Genomic DNA, 14,891 nt, shown 5'->3' on the forward strand with positions numbered 1-14,891 from the left:
CTTCTGAAATCGCAGATAAAACGCCTCTTTATTATTGAAAAGTATATGTATCACCGCTGGGTCCCGCTAATATGCATGGTGCTGCTTGATATAGACAGCAGCTAAGTCTAGAACCAAGACATCAACAACCACAGTAATAATAGAGGACAGGGATAATTGCTTTTTCGTTCATCACGTATCGGCAGTTTTGGAAGCTCATGTGTTTATCCACGAGACTTATGCGGCCGATCAGGGGGACGCAAGGGGCTAGCTGACGGAGGCGGCTCACGGTACTCTGCCGCACAAAAGGTTCCGGGTCTCGTTCGTACTCGAGAAATATCTCATCTCCCAAGGAAATCATCGAAATAAAAACGACAAAGTCGAAAATGGCACTGCTCAAACGGTTGTCACCTGCGGAGCGGGCGAGCAGCACGGACCACAGCAACAGCCCACTCCTCAAGGAACCAGGAAGCCCCTCAGGCCCACGGTGGCTAAACCGCGATGAAGTTCCCTCATGGTACGGCCATCATCCATACCTTCGAACCAGCTATAGGCCAGTGACCGTCAATTTCTCGGCGCCTTAGTAGCCTACTGTACCTTCACAATGAAACTGTGAATGTTTATTCCATCTCATCCCTGCCACCATAGCTTTACTGGGAAATGGGCTTCTCTATATTTATTTCTCTACATCTTTTCCGGACGCTACGTGGGCTGATCAGCTTGTTTTTCAGATTTACTTGACAACCTCGGTCATTTGTTTCGGTATCTCATCCGCATACCACACTTTCCTTTGTCATTCCGCCCGTTACACTGATCTCTGCAGTCGATTGGACTATGTTGCTATTGTATTCCAGATTCTTGGCTCGTTCGTTTCGGGGATATATATGTATTGGGTTTTATTGTGAACCACATTTGCAAAGGCTCTATTGGTCAATGGTCCGTTCATAATTCTCTACCCCTTCCACCGCGTGGTCGAACTAACTTTACAACGTCCAGATCGGCAGTCTAGGCTTATTGGCTGGATTTGTCGTGGTGCATCCCCAATTACAAAGCCAAAAGTGGAGAATGTTGCGGTTATCAACATTTGTGGCGACGGGACTTTCGGCATTTGCTCGTTGCCAGTATCTTCCCTTATGAGCAACTAGATCAACAAGCCGGATTGCGATATTACTATCTTGAAGGACTCGTCATCGTAATCGGGGTCTTGCTTTACGCGGTGCGTTACTTTTCCACAATGGGCTGACGCAGGATGATGCTGATTGGTGGCAGACACATTTCCCGGAGTCGCGATGGCCCAGAAGCTTTGACATTTGGGGATCGTCTCACCAGGTATTCCACATCTCAGTTGTAATTGGAGCAATAGTTCATTTGGATGGGATTCTGGTTGCCTTTCAGTGGAATTATGAAAATCAGCGATGTAAGACTGTTTGAGATGTGACACCGGTTTATCGGCCACAATGTTCCATTGACAGCGGCCCCGTGCCTTCACACAGCAGGCCCATACCCCCCACCTTCTAAATACGGTGGGAGATCCGCTCTAATCGACATGATAATATGTTATTGTGCATAACCCCCTAACCCTAACATAAGTACACCGTTGAAACTATATAAATTAGCTCGGCGGGGTGCATCCGACAAATCCCGCCCCTTGTCATTTTCACTTGCCACGTTTTTTTCTTTCCTAGTCCAAAGTCCCAACCCTAGAACCATGGCGGAAAAGATTGCTGTCGTGAGTTATCAAGAGATCGTCTCTACCATCATATCTAACACGGTCAGGATTCCGATTACTACACCTTGACCCAAGACTGGGAGCCCGAAGACTTTCAGTCGTGAGTTGCCCAAAATGATTTCCACGTTTTCCCTTTTAACAGTCCCAGGGAAACCACATCTATCGCGTCAACAATTGCGAAGGGTCGATTAGAAAATGGTAGACGGTGAGTGAACCAGCAGAAACAGTGAATCCATGCGCCCTTGCTAATATTACGAACAGATACCAAGCTATGAAGGAAGATGACTATTGGTCGGTCGCAACGCTTCAATGTGGGACACGCGAGGCTAATCATCTCATACAGGAGTCCTTCCGACGAACAGCAATTCGAGGCTTTTGAGCTTGGGTAAGTACTCAATTTCCTTTTCTCCTCGTTTCGTCTGGTCGAAGCAACAGCTTATATACAAGATTCAGTCATGTGGTGTTTCTCGTATTAGACCATGACCGAGAAAATCCTCTTCACCACGCGCCTATCGGCAAGTCTCCTAAGGTGGGAGAACGATGCAGACTTTGGAGATTCACCCTTTGCTAAGAATAAATCTCAGCACATTCTGGACATTGGGACCGGTAAAGGAACATGGGCTGTGTAAGTTCCCACCCATTTCTCTTTAATCGAATACTGCTGACATTCACCCAGTGATATGGCAGATATATATCCATCTGGTATCTACTCCAATTTCTTTCCTTGGTCCTATTGTGTCAGTCTAACGAATATCAGCAACTGTCCGTGGCGTCGACATCTTCCCCCCTCCCGTGACATGGATGCCACCCAACTGCATCCTGGAAGTAGACGATATCCTCCGGGATTGGACCTGGAGAGAGCCATTCGACTTTATCCACATGCGTCTGATGCTGGGAGCATTTACGCCAGGGGAATGGGATCAATTATACAAACAGTGCTACGAGTGAGTCCCTTGTCTACACTTTCCACTTTCCCCTTGCCTACCAGAACAAGTTGTATCTAACCACTACACTATCCAGCTCTCTCACCCCAGGCGGCTGGATTGAACAGATGGAACTAGACGTGCGAGTATATAGCGACGACGGCACTTTACAGGAAGGTGGCACTCTAGCTACATGGGGAGATAATTTCATCGGCTGCTCCGAGCGAGCGGGCCGCTCCCTCCTAACGCAGGAGACAATGCAAGGCGCAATGGAGAAGGCCGGGTTTGTTGACATACAGGAAAAGCTATACAAGATTCCCTTGGGACCGTGGCCAAAGGATAAAGTTCTCAAGGAGGCTGGTCAGCTTCAATACGCCCATTGGGTTACTGCGTTGGAGGGATGGGCTATGTGGCTGCTCACTAAGTTTGGTGCGCCCAAACCTTGGTCTTCGGAGGAGGTCCAGATTTATTTATCCAAGGTTCGGGCGGAGCTGAGAAATCCCCGTACACATGCTTATGAATATGCGTGAGTTGTTATGAGTACCCTGAGAGGTTATATTTGCTGATCGCCTTTAGTCGCCGAGTCTGGGCTAGGAAGCCTACGGTGGAGGAAGAAATGGCTAATTCCCCAATCAAGACCGAGCCTGAGTCCTAAATCAGCTGTTCTGTGTTGAATTGGGATACTGGGTATCTCTGTGTTTATGGGTATAGCGAGTTTGTATTTCGGAGGGTGGTTTATTTGTTGTTTGCATTGAGTCCTGTTACGCGCGCTCGCTTCAACCAATGACATGCTTTTATGCTACATAGTAACAAGATCATAACGATATTGCGATTTACGAATCAATTTGTTGGAATTCAGCCCCCCGATGTTTGCTTCACGATCATCTGAGCAGCTTTCTCAAACTCGGCTTCCACAATCAAGTTTTTCAACCCTGATTGTTCGATCTATAATTCGAATTAGCCCGACAGTATCACAAATCGCCAGGCTTACTGACCAGCTTCAATCCCTCTTCGGAGTTAGTCCCCCGCAGCCGAACCACAACGGGACATTTGAAACCACCCATCTCAGCAGCAGCAGCAACAATCGCCTCAGCAATCATATCACATCGCACAATTCCTGTCACCGATCAGCTATTTTATTTTCCATTCTTTGCGTGTATACTGACCACCATAAATATTAACCAAAATCCCCTTAACCCTCTCATCCTTCTCCAAAAACCGAAAAGCCTTCGATAAAGCCTCCTTCGTCGCCGCACCCCCAACATCCAAAAAGTTAGCACATTTCCCTCCATAAAAACTAATAAGATCATTGGTCGCCATCGCCAACCCAGCCCCATTAACAATATTTCCAATATTCCCGTCAAGCCGGACATAAGAAAGCCCTAATTCCTCCAGCTGATGTTCTTCCACCTGTTGCGGCGATCGTTCCTCCAACGCAAAAATCCCCTGCTGTCTATATCGCGCCATATTATCAAACTCAAACTTAGCGTCCAAACATATAAACTCTCCCTCCTCTGTGCGCACGAGCGGATTCAACTCGAGCAGCGTCGCATCTTTCTCCTTGAACAACTTCACCATCTGCACCAGAATCCGGTGTATATCCTTCATCTCAGTATCCGAGAATCCAAGTTCGGCTTGGATATACGCGTCGATCTCGTCGGTGATACCGGTCGAAAGTTTGAACCAGAGTTTGTGCATTTTGTCTACGTTCGATTCGATGTCGGTTCCGCCCGACGAGAATATCAGTAGTACTGGTGAATTATGCTGTCGGTCGAATGTCATTGCGAAGTAAAATTCCTGTGCGATGGATACGGCTTGGTAGATGTAGAGCTTGTCGACGTGGAGTCCATCCTTTGGGGTTTGCGCTGTTGTTAGGTAGTATCCGAGCATGTTGGTGGCGTTTTTGAAAGCTTCGCTTGGTCTGGGTGTGTTAAATTTGGGTTTTCTATGTGTTTAGGATTGGATATTTGGGGTTGGAACTCACGAGTCGACCAGTCTGACGCCACTTTTGCCGTCACTGTTGAATTTCCCTTTGCCGCGGCCGCCCGCGAGGACTTGGGCTTTTATCATTGATGGTGCATCTGGTGGGATGTTAGGTTCGGTAGAACTAGAAGTTGGAGATGGTGGCGCGGACTTATCACGGAGACAGCATGCTTAGCTTGCTCTGGGGTTGTGACTAGGAATCCCGGTGGGACTGGTAGTTTGAACTGGATTATATTAGCATCGAGGCTGCAGTGCATGAACGGATATCCCACTTCTTGTAGTAGTTTGTGTGAGTGGTGTTCAAGCAGACTTAACTGCCGTACTTGCGCTCTGATGGGCGCATGATGCTGCACGATGGTTAATATATTGTTCAAGACCACCGCTCGATTGTACAAACCCGTTGGAAGGTGCGCGCGATCGAACGCCAGGTAATCATCTTGGGTTGTATATCTTACATTGTCGGATGTGAACTCCTAATGACTGTTTGAGGTTAGATTTAGGTCTGGTGGTTTATTTGGGCGATGACATCAATATATCAGTTTTGGTTAGTGGGGTTCAGTTTCCGAAAGTTTATTGGATATGAGCATTGCTTGACCTCGTGATGATTTATGGAGTAAACGTACCGTGGCAATACGACATTCGGTGCCGAATTAAAATAACGTTATGACTTAGTCGATTCATTGAGTTCTTGACTGATCTGGGTCGAGGTCGAGGGTGAACGCGAGAACGAGGACATGGCCAAGGACGGCCGATACGTACTGGAGAATAAGGGGAGAAATGCAGTAACAAAACAGGACATTAAGAAATATAAAAATGAGGGAAAATGGGAGATCTTTTGTGAACAATATATATGTATGGGCTCCTTACTATGTAAGCGGGAAGTACTGCCTAGGTGCAGGTCACGACCTATGTTGTAGAGGACCAGAGGTAATAGGCATAATTCTAATCAGGAAAGCGGTATCACATGTTAGATCGAGGTGTGTGTTTCGCGTGCCAGCAGGGAGGTGGCTGTATCATTTCCCGTATACCAACTGGGACTTTGAAGAATCCCACATAATCACCGTGAAGATGCTCTCGGATAGGAGCTACATGGAAGCCAAATGTGCGGAGAGAAGTCAATTCTAATGTATATGACATGGTATACCGTACGGCACTTCATCGAAGTATATGTATGATAATCCTGTGCGGGGCACTATGGGTCCTTGAGGTTATCACGGTCCGTTCCGAACACCTGCCTAGAAGCTCACCGTTCGAAAAGGACGATCTCTCAATGTCCTTTTAATAAAGCGCTCATATGGAACTTAACACATGGAACTAGATTTTTCAAGTGAAGTCCGAGATTCCTTCACGATGCAAGGGCTAGCCGCTGTAACACACATCACATTGTCGGTGATAACGCCCCAGCGCATCGCTTGTGTTTTTATCACAACCCGTCAAAGTGCGAGTATGATATTGTATTTTACTTAGCCTGGAACTCGCTTCGTGATAAATGAGTTCTGTCTTAGTACAAGTTTTCCTTCTTGCCAAATATGTGGTACTGGAAGCCTGGCTTTTGCGGGACATAGCTTCCTTTCCAACACATCATTATATCTTTAGTCGTCCAAAAGTACCGCCTCAGCAACACTAGCAACACTAGTGGTTTTAGATTGCGCCGTCTTCTTGGCCACTTCCCGAGCCACCCGCTCTCTCTTTTCTCTTTCTTTTTTATCAGAGCCCATTATCGTGCGACCAAGTTACACTAATACACGGGGTCCGAGGAATAATGCGCGCGATTGCCCGCATCGGGGCCATGGCGCTGCCAACACAATTTCCAAGAGCCTCAACCATGTGAACAAAATTGGGGGAAATTATGTGGGAAAAGATCCTGCTATGGCCCGTATTGTGGTTCTATAATTGCTCACTTCTTTAAACAGCGGTACAATGCATCGTGGCGGCATCAATGGGGATATGCTTCCCACGCGGGATAACGAGAAGCCAGTAAGTGAATTGGCTATTTTCTTATGATGATCATTCCTTGTTCGGGCCGCAAATATACTATATCGATCTAAAGATAGGCCATCATGGCTGTGTTCAATACCTCCGGGTGACTGCAGGCTCGAGTACCTCGCTTACCTCAATGGCGGAGTATGAATCCAGCAGATGTAACCACAACCTAGCAACAGGCCCACGGCATCTCAGGTGTCCCATTAGTCAAGCTAGTCAGCCTGTACTCATTCAACGGTCCATCTGACCGAAAGAAGGTCCGCATCCAAAGAATCCAAAAAATCACTTCTTTGAATAGTGTCTCACAGGCATTGCTTCGCACGATCCCTTTCCCTCAAAACCGACAAATTGGCCCCCGCTTTCTTCGTACAAGCCTCCGTGCCTCTTCGCGGGGGTGGGGGGAAGGAAGGTCTTAGGACGAGCCCTTCACCTCGCCAAAGCCATGGGGCGCATCTTATCCTCCATGGTATTGGTATGAGTCGTGCGTTGGATAGCCTCATGCTAAAGCATTGCCCGGTGATATTACCCGATAAAACGTCCGAGTCACCAAAATATGGGCTATATCCGGACTTCCCTTGGATCAATGTGTCCCGTGGGTCGATGCCCAGGTGTCTCAAGGACGATTTTCGCGGGCGCCCAAGCGGATAATCATGGTACGGAGTGCTTGATGTTGATTCACCGGAAGGATCATACGAACCCCCAGGGCGTAAAGTCTTGGCTTGTAGGCATGTAAATGAAGTATAACCGGTTGATAAGGTTAAACCACGTTGGGATGTAAGGAAATTGTACCAATGACAACGTGCATGGATGCGGGAGAAAACCTTGAAAGACCCTTAAAAGTAAGTGTTGGATAGGAAAGTTGATGCCTTTAGGAAACTAGACCCAAACAGGAATAGTGAATAGTATTGTGAGACCAGCCTCCAATAAAATATCTTGTACTCCGTGTCTGCCTACGGAGTACTCGGTAATCAACATCTTTTAATATATAATTCAAAGTCAGCATTACTGAGGTAACAACGAAATTTGACTCGTCTCAAAGATCGCCCGGAGTAACTTGACAGGTTTGGGTTAACTGAGGCTTAGATAGTGGGATCCCCCCTGAGTTGTCCACTGCCCAGCCACCCCAGTGGACCTAAATTAGCTTACGCAAAACCGGCAAATCAAGAGGCTTAGAAAGCACATCTGATTGCTCGGATCTGACGTTAAAATTTGTTCGGATGGTAAATATAAGAAAATGGAGATTCCCGGTTTGATGTTTTTGCAAAGCTCCCTCCACACAGTCACCAGTCACAAGTCACCATGAGGCAGTCGACACCCATTCTCTGGGTTGTCCAGGCTTGTCTAATATGGCTGACATTGGTATCGGCATCACCTGCCATTTCTCATGAGAATCTGGTATCTTCAGATTCAGACTCCGATGTCGCCGCGCTTCAGACCCGTGACACAAAACCGTTTCCACTTCGAATTTTGCCGCTTGGTGCTTCAATTACTAAGGGGTACAAATCGAAAGATGGAAACGGATATCGGAAATGGCTTCGACAGCAATTACGCTATGCTGGCTGGGAGGTTGATATGATTGGCACTATGAAGAGTGGGACCATGCATGATAATGTGAGTTATCCGGTTTTGGCCCTTCGTTTCCTTAAAGAATATATATATATATTCTGACTCTTCCTAGGATCATGATGGACACGTTGGCTGGAGAATTGATCAAATTGCCTCTCATGCCAAACAGATCATCCCACAACAACCTAATCTAATCCTTCTCAAGTGGGTCTCCAATTGCCGGCAAATAAACATATCTTCACATGCTAACCTATACCCCACAGCGCTGGTACAAATGATGCACTACAAGATTACAAAGTAGACACCGCAGGCAAACGGATGGACTCTCTCCTTACATATCTCTTTGACAACATCCCCAACACAACCATAATCCTATCAACCCTCACATTCAATGGAAGGAAGCCTCAATTAGGCACCGACATCAGCACGCAGTACCTGGAACTGGCAGCCAAACGCCGAGCGCGAAATGAAAGCCTCGTCGTGGCTGATATGAGCACATTCATCCAGTGGAAGCAATTCGTCGATAAGATTCATCCGACAGCCGCTGGATACGAGGAAATGGCCTCGGTATGGTGGGCGGCCATTCAACAAGCTGAGAAAGAAGGCTTTCTCAAGGCGCCAACGTCAACGAAGAATAATCCTGTTTTAAGCAAGGCCCGTGAAAAGCAACTCGATGATAGCACCGCTGATCCGAGTCTGCCTGCATACACGGCTCCCCCTCAGCCTACGATTAAGAGTAGTAAGGGCTCGTCTTTATCCTACCAGTGGCATCTCTGGGCTGTTGCATTCCAGATGATTATGAGTACGTTCCCCATTTCTCCTCACCATTTGTCTTGGGCAATACTAACCTTATCTAGCGTGCATTGGTTTCTCCTATGTATGAACGATTATAGGAACCGTGGAACATAACATTCAAAATATAATCAAAAACAAGTTAAAACTCATTAAATCATCCATCCCCAAACCCCAATAGTCAAGCATAAAGGCTACGTACCGAGATACCTCCACGCCAACCAACCCAACCCCCCAAGGACCCCCCAACTAACAACACCCTTCAAAACCAAAACCCGTTTAATAAAAACAAAAGTCTTCCTCTCATTAACCCTCGGAAACTCCGACCTAGGAACCTCCATCCCAAGAAAAGCACAAAGCGGCCCCCACCCATCCTCGGCCTTAAACTCCAAAACCTGCCCACCACGCTCCCTAACAACCTCCCGGACAGACTCATTATACCTCTCGTAGAACCTCGCAGAAAAGATATCCTCCTCAACCCCAAACCTCTCTCTGCACCACTCCAAAATCCTCATGTTAAGCCTGTACCACAGTCTCTCCGTCCCCCAAAGCACCCCCAGAACCGCAAACCATCTCGTAAAAAAGAACCCAAGACTCTCACGACAACTCTCCGCCCACGTCTCCGCATTAGGACGCGTTGTCAGGATGACCCGTGCGTTCGGGTACATGTCCATTAGATCAGACAGGAAGAACACAGCTGGCATATCGCACACTGCGGCGTAGCCGGAGATCAGGGTGTGGAGTTGTTTTTGGCGTGTTGCGGTATCTTTAGTGTGTGTGGCTGCGATGAGGAGTTCTTGGCGGGAGGTGTGGGGGATTATTTGGGCCATGTGTAGGCAGGGGGTTATGTTTAGTTCTTCTAGGGCGGCTTGGAGGGAGGATGTTGCTGTACGGGGAAGGCCGGCGCCGATTACGAGGAGGTCTTGTTTTTGTTCGGGGTTGGATGTTGGGGTTGGGGCTATGCGCTTGTCGCTGAGGAAGCGGACCATCTTGGGTTGGTTTTCTTAGAGAGGGATTTGCCTGGGGGATTTGTGATCGTAGACTTTGCTTGGGGTTCGATGAGTATATATATATCGAGGGTTGAGGTTGAGTCTGACGTCAGCTGGGGAATGGGTCTTGGTTGGTTAGGTTTGTAGCTGTTCTCGTATAAATGTCTAGGCGTGATAGTCGCATATAAGCTTGAAGTCTAGCCCGATCAGATAAATTGTGTGCATGGTGGGGTGTGGAATTCAGTTGCATATGTTTCGACTTTAGAGGGAGAGTTGTGAGTGACAGCAATGGGTCAACGGTCAGCCATGGTCTCCAAATGTGGATGAATCCTGAGGACAGCAGGCATCTGGGCAGAGAAGGGAAAGAAGGGAATTTAACGATCTTCTCTGCTTTCTCCAAAGTCGAACTTCCAAGCTGGTTTCCAACATGGGACACTATGACGTCAACACCTGAGCTCCAAGCTTCCAAGATTGGAAGTTCTAGGATCTGGTCTATTCTAGGCTGGTACACTTTAATACCTTTTGAGAATTTCCTTTACGATCGAAAGCACAATTCCCTTCCTTGAATCCCCCTAATCCAAAATGTCCGAATCCTTTGCCATCCTCCGCCAACGCCGCTCCGACGAGCTAGCCAAGCTCGCCGACGAGCACCTTCAACATGACCTCCAATCCGGAGACCGCGACAAGCTCAACGCAGCTGCATCTTCAATTTCGCTGTGGACTACAGTTGGTTCTGCTGTCGGTGTGAGTCTCGGTCTTCTAGCCGCCATCCGGCTACGCAGTACGCGCAAGGCGTTCTTCTCTGCTATTCGTGCACAGGAGAAGCCTACGAAAGTTATTTTCGAGGATGGGAGGACTGGTATGTTTGTCGCTTGTTATTTTGCGTGTTGGAAAAAGAACAAAAGGAACAGTGGTTAATCTATGTGTTTAGAGTCTATTCCGGATCTTACGCCACTGTTGAAGCCTACTACTTTAGGCGATATCGCGACTTATTTCTTTGCTACGGCCGGTGGGTTGTTTTTGGGTGGAGAGCTTGGTAAGTTTATCTTTGATGTTGTGGCGGTTTGGTGTTAGGAAAATCGTGCTAACAGACTTGTATTGTGTAGGCTTTGCTGGTGGTGTGGCGAAAGGAACGCGTAGTATCAACTCAGACCCGGAGAGCAAGAAGAGAATTGAATCTGCTTTTAGGAGATTCCGGGCTGATGTGTTGCGGAAACAAGCTGATGCATTGGACAAGGGGCAGCATGATTATAGCCTGATTTGAGATAACAAGTATAGATTTTAGACTCTAGGTCGAACACAGATGAATTGTAAGATGATGATCAATTATTTCAATTATATGTCGCAGTAATAATATATGTACAAGTTTAAGCCTCCAAAGCCTTCAAGAATGCAGGGCTCTCATGACCTTGCGCAACCTTCGAAATGGGCGTGAGATATGCCTCGGAAGATTCCTGGCTTTCCTGAATCTTCCGGACATAGAACTGGGCAACCTTGAGCCACATGGCCTTCTCACTGGCACTAGCTCCAGCCCCCTGCCAAACCCAGAGTCTGTTGCCCGAATCATAAAGGAAAACATCGTCGCCATCCAAGTCAGACCGATCAACTCGTCCGCCATCTTTCACAAGATCAAACGACAAGTTTCCAGACGCATCGCTGAGTCTGAAAAGCTTGCGCGGGCGGGAACTTTCATCAGCACCTCTCTTCGCAAACCGCCCAGGTCTAGGTGCCTCCAGTGTAGACGGAGCGGCATCCTTTCCGCCAAGCAAGTCAACAAAGATCCTCGACCTAGACTCAAGTTGTGATAGAACCTCAACATCAACATGCTTCGCCAGCGTCATATCATTAACCACCTGCGCCGCCTTGGCCTTCTCCATCGGGCTACATTTCTTCCCCTGCCAAACCCAGATCTTATCCCCCTTATCCAAAACAAAGACATCATTCTCATCGAGACTCTTCCACGTTGGCTCGACCTCATGCACGATTAGCGAGTCAACACGGGCAATACCAGGATGTTTGAAGACACGCAGGAGCGTAGTAACCTCCGCACGCTCCTCAGGCTCAACATGCGTGAACCCGGAGCGTACACCACCAGACCGGATGGCGTAGTTCCGGAACAAAGCAAGGAACTCGTCGGAAGGATGTTGCTGCACCTCGCGGTGTTGTGTCGCAGCACCGTGCAGGAACTCATCCAGCTCGACGGTCTTGTAAGCCGCAACGCCTGCTTCATCCTGTGTTGTCTTGCTACCGAGCCAGAAGAAGATATCATGGCCGAGCTTGTCGTCCCCGACTTTGTAGGTGTGTAGCACGATGAAGCTGTCTCCGTCGTAGAACAGGCCGGTTTTTTCTTTCGGCCAGGGGATTACTTGGAAGTTTTCGATGCGCCAGATTGTGAGGCCTGGTACTTGGCGGATGTTTTGCCAGGCGGGTTCGGTGAGGGCTGAGTTGTACTTCACGCGGTGATCGAGGTCGCTGCCGATTAGCTCCACATTGCTGTCTTTGATGTCGTATTCTTTTGGGTGGACGAGGCCTTCGTGGGGTGCCATGTTTGTGGATTGGTATTTTGAGATGTCTGTGCTGTGTAGGGTTGAAGGTGTTGGATGTTTGATAAAGTGAACAAATGTGGCGGTGGGTCCAGGTGGCTGAGGCGCGGGGCATCATTTTTGGGAGCAATTGGCCAATGACGTCGACAATTTTCAAGATACTATTTTTAGTCAATGTAACAGGGCTTGATTCTATGTTTACATGAGGCTGAAACTTGTGGAAGAGGCTTAGGAGAAAGGTTCTCACGAGAAGCCTTTGAGCCAGAATAGTGTATGTTAAAAAAAAAAAAAAAAAAAAAAAACATAGATTTCGCCATAACGTGGCTTCATTTAAGTCTGGTTTTACGTTGGAATGTGCTGGTTACAGACTAGATATCAAGAGGAGGTCATATACCAAGCAGCGAAGCCTTTACTTGAGTGGACAACCTTCAAAGTCAATGATTAACATGTCACGCCCCGACGAAATTTTCAGAGAAATTTTCAGAGCGGAGCAAAAAAAGGATTTTGTAATGAGGACACGCAACATTGTGTGATCCGCCCTGTTCTGTTTACAATTGCTACACTGGGGTGACACCACTTGTGATATCATGTACAAGCTGCTACATTGCCACCAATAGTTTACTACAAATCCAGCCTCATGGTAGCCTTGCATCAAGTTGGGCATAAGAAATTTTTACAGCAGAAAACAGAAAAAAAAAAAAAGTGAGTAAATTAGTGCTCGAATCGATCGGCTCCGAAATGAAATTCCAAATGTCCTTTGAGGTATATGAAACACCGAGGGAAAATACTATCTACTTCATGAGTAACTGTAGTAACTGCCTTGTGACTGATTTCTCAGGGGCGCACAAAGCACCGTCACCAACGCTAAGCGTCAATATATCACGTTTTTCTCGTTCTGCATAACCATCGCGCACTTTTTCAGGGTCACTGATCACATTTACCAGCGGCCACCACCGGCACCACCACCGTTGAAGCCACCGCTGGGGCGGGCATTGGCGAGGTTGACACGGATGCGACGACCATCGAGGCTAGATTAGGGTTAGCAAGTTGTGTTTGGTGGTATTCGGTATGGGAGAAGGGGTTGAAAACATACTCCTGCTCGTTAAGAGCGTTGATGGCGGCCTCGGCCTCCTCAGCGGAAGAGAAGGTGACGAAACCGAATCCACGGGAGCGACCAGTCTCACGGTCAACCATGACGATCTATAAAGAGATAAAAATATTAGTGTCTTTGCTCCAAGCGAAAATTCAGAATTTTTGGATTTTTCACGTACAGAGTCGACAATGTTGCCGAACTCACCGAAGGCGGCGCGCAGCGACTCGTCGCTGGTGTGCCATGAGAGGTTTCTGAGATTGTCAGTACAAAGGGTCACTTCAGCATCAAGATTACATGGTTTTTGACATACCCGACGTAGATCTTAGACATTTTGAAAGAAAGTGGGAGTCACGAGGTGTTGATGAAGAGAATTAAAAGATGCGGGGCATCTGAGGAGATATATGGCCTTCGTGGCGGTGAGAGGCAAAATTCATTCGCCCCGCATACAAAGTGAGCACGTATTTGAAGGAGGCGAAAGAACTCTACCATCATTGATCACGTTCATTCACTGTTATTTTCTAGATTGTTCTAATTCTAACCGTTCGTTCAAATTACTTTTCGCCAATCAAATTTCCTCCACATAGGTGGCTATAAGGGATTTGGTTTTCCCTGACGCAACGGCAGAATTTCTGTAGCGTTAAACGATGGTCTGACAAGTATCTGGAACCCAACAGAACTATGGACCAACAGACTACTGTGATCTACAGTTTCACCTAGAGGGATTATGCATATGAGCAGTAATGGAACCACAGTGCCACCACCTAGACTAAGGTGGGATATGAAGAGGTACAGAAGTGGATATACATAGTCAAGTCAATCTTGCATACAGCTTCCATTTGAAGAGGCCTGCATACTTCAAAATACTCCAGCGATTCTAGCGCGTTTATCTTTTTATCTATTTATATATATGTAAAAAGAGTAAGAACGGTTAAGATGATCCCATCTCCCGTTGTTTGCTTGCTTGCATCCTCAGTGCTTGTTTGTCAGATTCAGGGTATAAATAAATACACTGCTCTTTCTAGATTCAATGTACAAGCATTCTTCTTCTGTTTCTTCGTCCTCCTCCCGAAGTAGAAAACATACTGTCGAATAATAAGATTGATTACATGGTTGGAACAGGGTACGATACACAGAAGATCATGTGACTTCGAGTATCAGGCATACCCCGGGCCATATATTACGTTTAGTCATCATTACCGCGTGGATGTTGAAATAGCTGGTTTGTCATTTTAGTTAGATGGAGTTCTCAATATCAGTCATCCAGACCATACATTGTTCGTACGCCAGATTCCTGTCAAATATCAAAACGAC

The 14,891-nt window shown here is 47.2% G+C and overlaps 8 protein-coding genes across 8 annotated transcripts; 4 read left to right on the forward strand and 4 right to left on the reverse strand.

Annotated features, from left to right (window-relative positions):
• Positions 1 to 365: 365 nt before the first annotated feature.
• Positions 366 to 563, forward strand: N7537_010068 (uncharacterized protein; the record flags this gene model as incomplete). The annotated part of the gene is made up of 1 exon (XM_056901122.1): positions 366 to 563. The coding sequence occupies one exon, from the start codon at positions 366 to 368 to the stop codon at positions 561 to 563; it is 198 nt and encodes a 65-aa protein (XP_056749790.1).
• Positions 564 to 595: 32 nt separating this feature from the next.
• Positions 596 to 3,286, forward strand: N7537_010069 (uncharacterized protein; the record flags this gene model as incomplete). Its single annotated transcript, XM_056901123.1, is given in 14 exon segments — positions 596 to 685; positions 711 to 872; positions 900 to 1,100; positions 1,118 to 1,195; positions 1,756 to 1,808; positions 1,857 to 1,913; positions 1,970 to 1,999; positions 2,052 to 2,093; positions 2,162 to 2,237; positions 2,293 to 2,333; positions 2,385 to 2,410; positions 2,466 to 2,652; positions 2,729 to 3,157; positions 3,208 to 3,286. 14 exon segments carry the CDS (start codon positions 596 to 598, stop codon positions 3,284 to 3,286), a joined length of 1,551 nt encoding a protein of 516 aa, XP_056749791.1.
• A 200-nt stretch (positions 3,287 to 3,486) lies between these two features.
• On the reverse strand, positions 3,487 to 5,087 carry N7537_010070 (succinate--CoA ligase subunit beta; the record flags this gene model as incomplete). Its single annotated transcript, XM_056901124.1, has 5 exons — positions 3,487 to 3,576; positions 3,627 to 3,748; positions 3,798 to 4,552; positions 4,616 to 4,712; positions 4,766 to 5,087. Coding segments are annotated over 5 exons (1,386 nt in total), but the record flags the coding sequence as incomplete, so codon positions are not given.
• A 2,809-nt stretch (positions 5,088 to 7,896) lies between these two features.
• Positions 7,897 to 9,046, forward strand: N7537_010071 (SGNH/GDSL hydrolase family protein; the record flags this gene model as incomplete). Its single annotated transcript, XM_056901125.1, has 4 exons — positions 7,897 to 8,208; positions 8,276 to 8,367; positions 8,427 to 8,965; positions 9,021 to 9,046. The coding sequence occupies 4 exons, from the start codon at positions 7,897 to 7,899 to the stop codon at positions 9,044 to 9,046; spliced, it is 969 nt and encodes a 322-aa protein (XP_056749793.1).
• A 103-nt stretch (positions 9,047 to 9,149) lies between these two features.
• N7537_010072 (sulfotransferase family protein) lies at positions 9,150 to 9,944 on the reverse strand (the record flags this gene model as incomplete). Its single annotated transcript, XM_056901126.1, has 1 exon — positions 9,150 to 9,944. One exon carries the CDS (start codon positions 9,942 to 9,944, stop codon positions 9,150 to 9,152), a length of 795 nt encoding a protein of 264 aa, XP_056749794.1.
• A 582-nt stretch (positions 9,945 to 10,526) lies between these two features.
• Positions 10,527 to 11,208, forward strand: N7537_010073 (uncharacterized protein; the record flags this gene model as incomplete). Its single annotated transcript, XM_056901127.1, has 3 exons — positions 10,527 to 10,803; positions 10,876 to 10,980; positions 11,051 to 11,208. 3 exons carry the CDS (start codon positions 10,527 to 10,529, stop codon positions 11,206 to 11,208), a joined length of 540 nt encoding a protein of 179 aa, XP_056749795.1.
• A 103-nt stretch (positions 11,209 to 11,311) lies between these two features.
• N7537_010074 (gelsolin/scinderin family protein) lies at positions 11,312 to 12,490 on the reverse strand (the record flags this gene model as incomplete). Its single annotated transcript, XM_056901128.1, has 1 exon — positions 11,312 to 12,490. The coding sequence occupies one exon, from the start codon at positions 12,488 to 12,490 to the stop codon at positions 11,312 to 11,314; it is 1,179 nt and encodes a 392-aa protein (XP_056749796.1).
• Positions 12,491 to 13,222: 732 nt separating this feature from the next.
• Positions 13,223 to 14,028, reverse strand: N7537_010075 (RNA recognition motif domain-containing protein). The gene is made up of 4 exons (XM_056901129.1): positions 13,891 to 14,028; positions 13,759 to 13,831; positions 13,581 to 13,687; positions 13,223 to 13,515 (listed from the first exon to the last, which is right to left on the reverse strand). The coding sequence occupies exons 1-4, from the start codon at positions 13,908 to 13,910 to the stop codon at positions 13,425 to 13,427; spliced, it is 291 nt and encodes a 96-aa protein (XP_056749797.1). The 5' UTR covers positions 13,911 to 14,028; the 3' UTR covers positions 13,223 to 13,424.
• Positions 14,029 to 14,891: the final 863 nt, after the last annotated feature.

This window comes from Penicillium hordei (genome assembly GCF_028827395.1).
Source record: "Penicillium hordei strain IBT 12815 chromosome Unknown utg000005l_segment0_segment0, whole genome shotgun sequence".
Classification (NCBI taxonomy): domain Eukaryota; kingdom Fungi; phylum Ascomycota; class Eurotiomycetes; order Eurotiales; family Aspergillaceae; genus Penicillium; species Penicillium hordei.

Bases quoted from the DNA above. Each gene is read 5' to 3' on its own strand.
- N7537_010075 (XM_056901129.1), bottom strand. From the start codon at position 13,910: ATGTCTAAGATCTACGTCGG. The intron at 13,832-13,890 runs GTATGTCAAAAA...TGACAATCTCAG, and splicing joins ATGTCTAAGATCTACGTCGG to AAACCTCTCATGGCACACCA. The intron at 13,688-13,758 runs GTACGTGAAAAA...ATCTCTTTATAG, and splicing joins TCGGCAACATTGTCGACTCT to ATCGTCATGGTTGACCGTGA.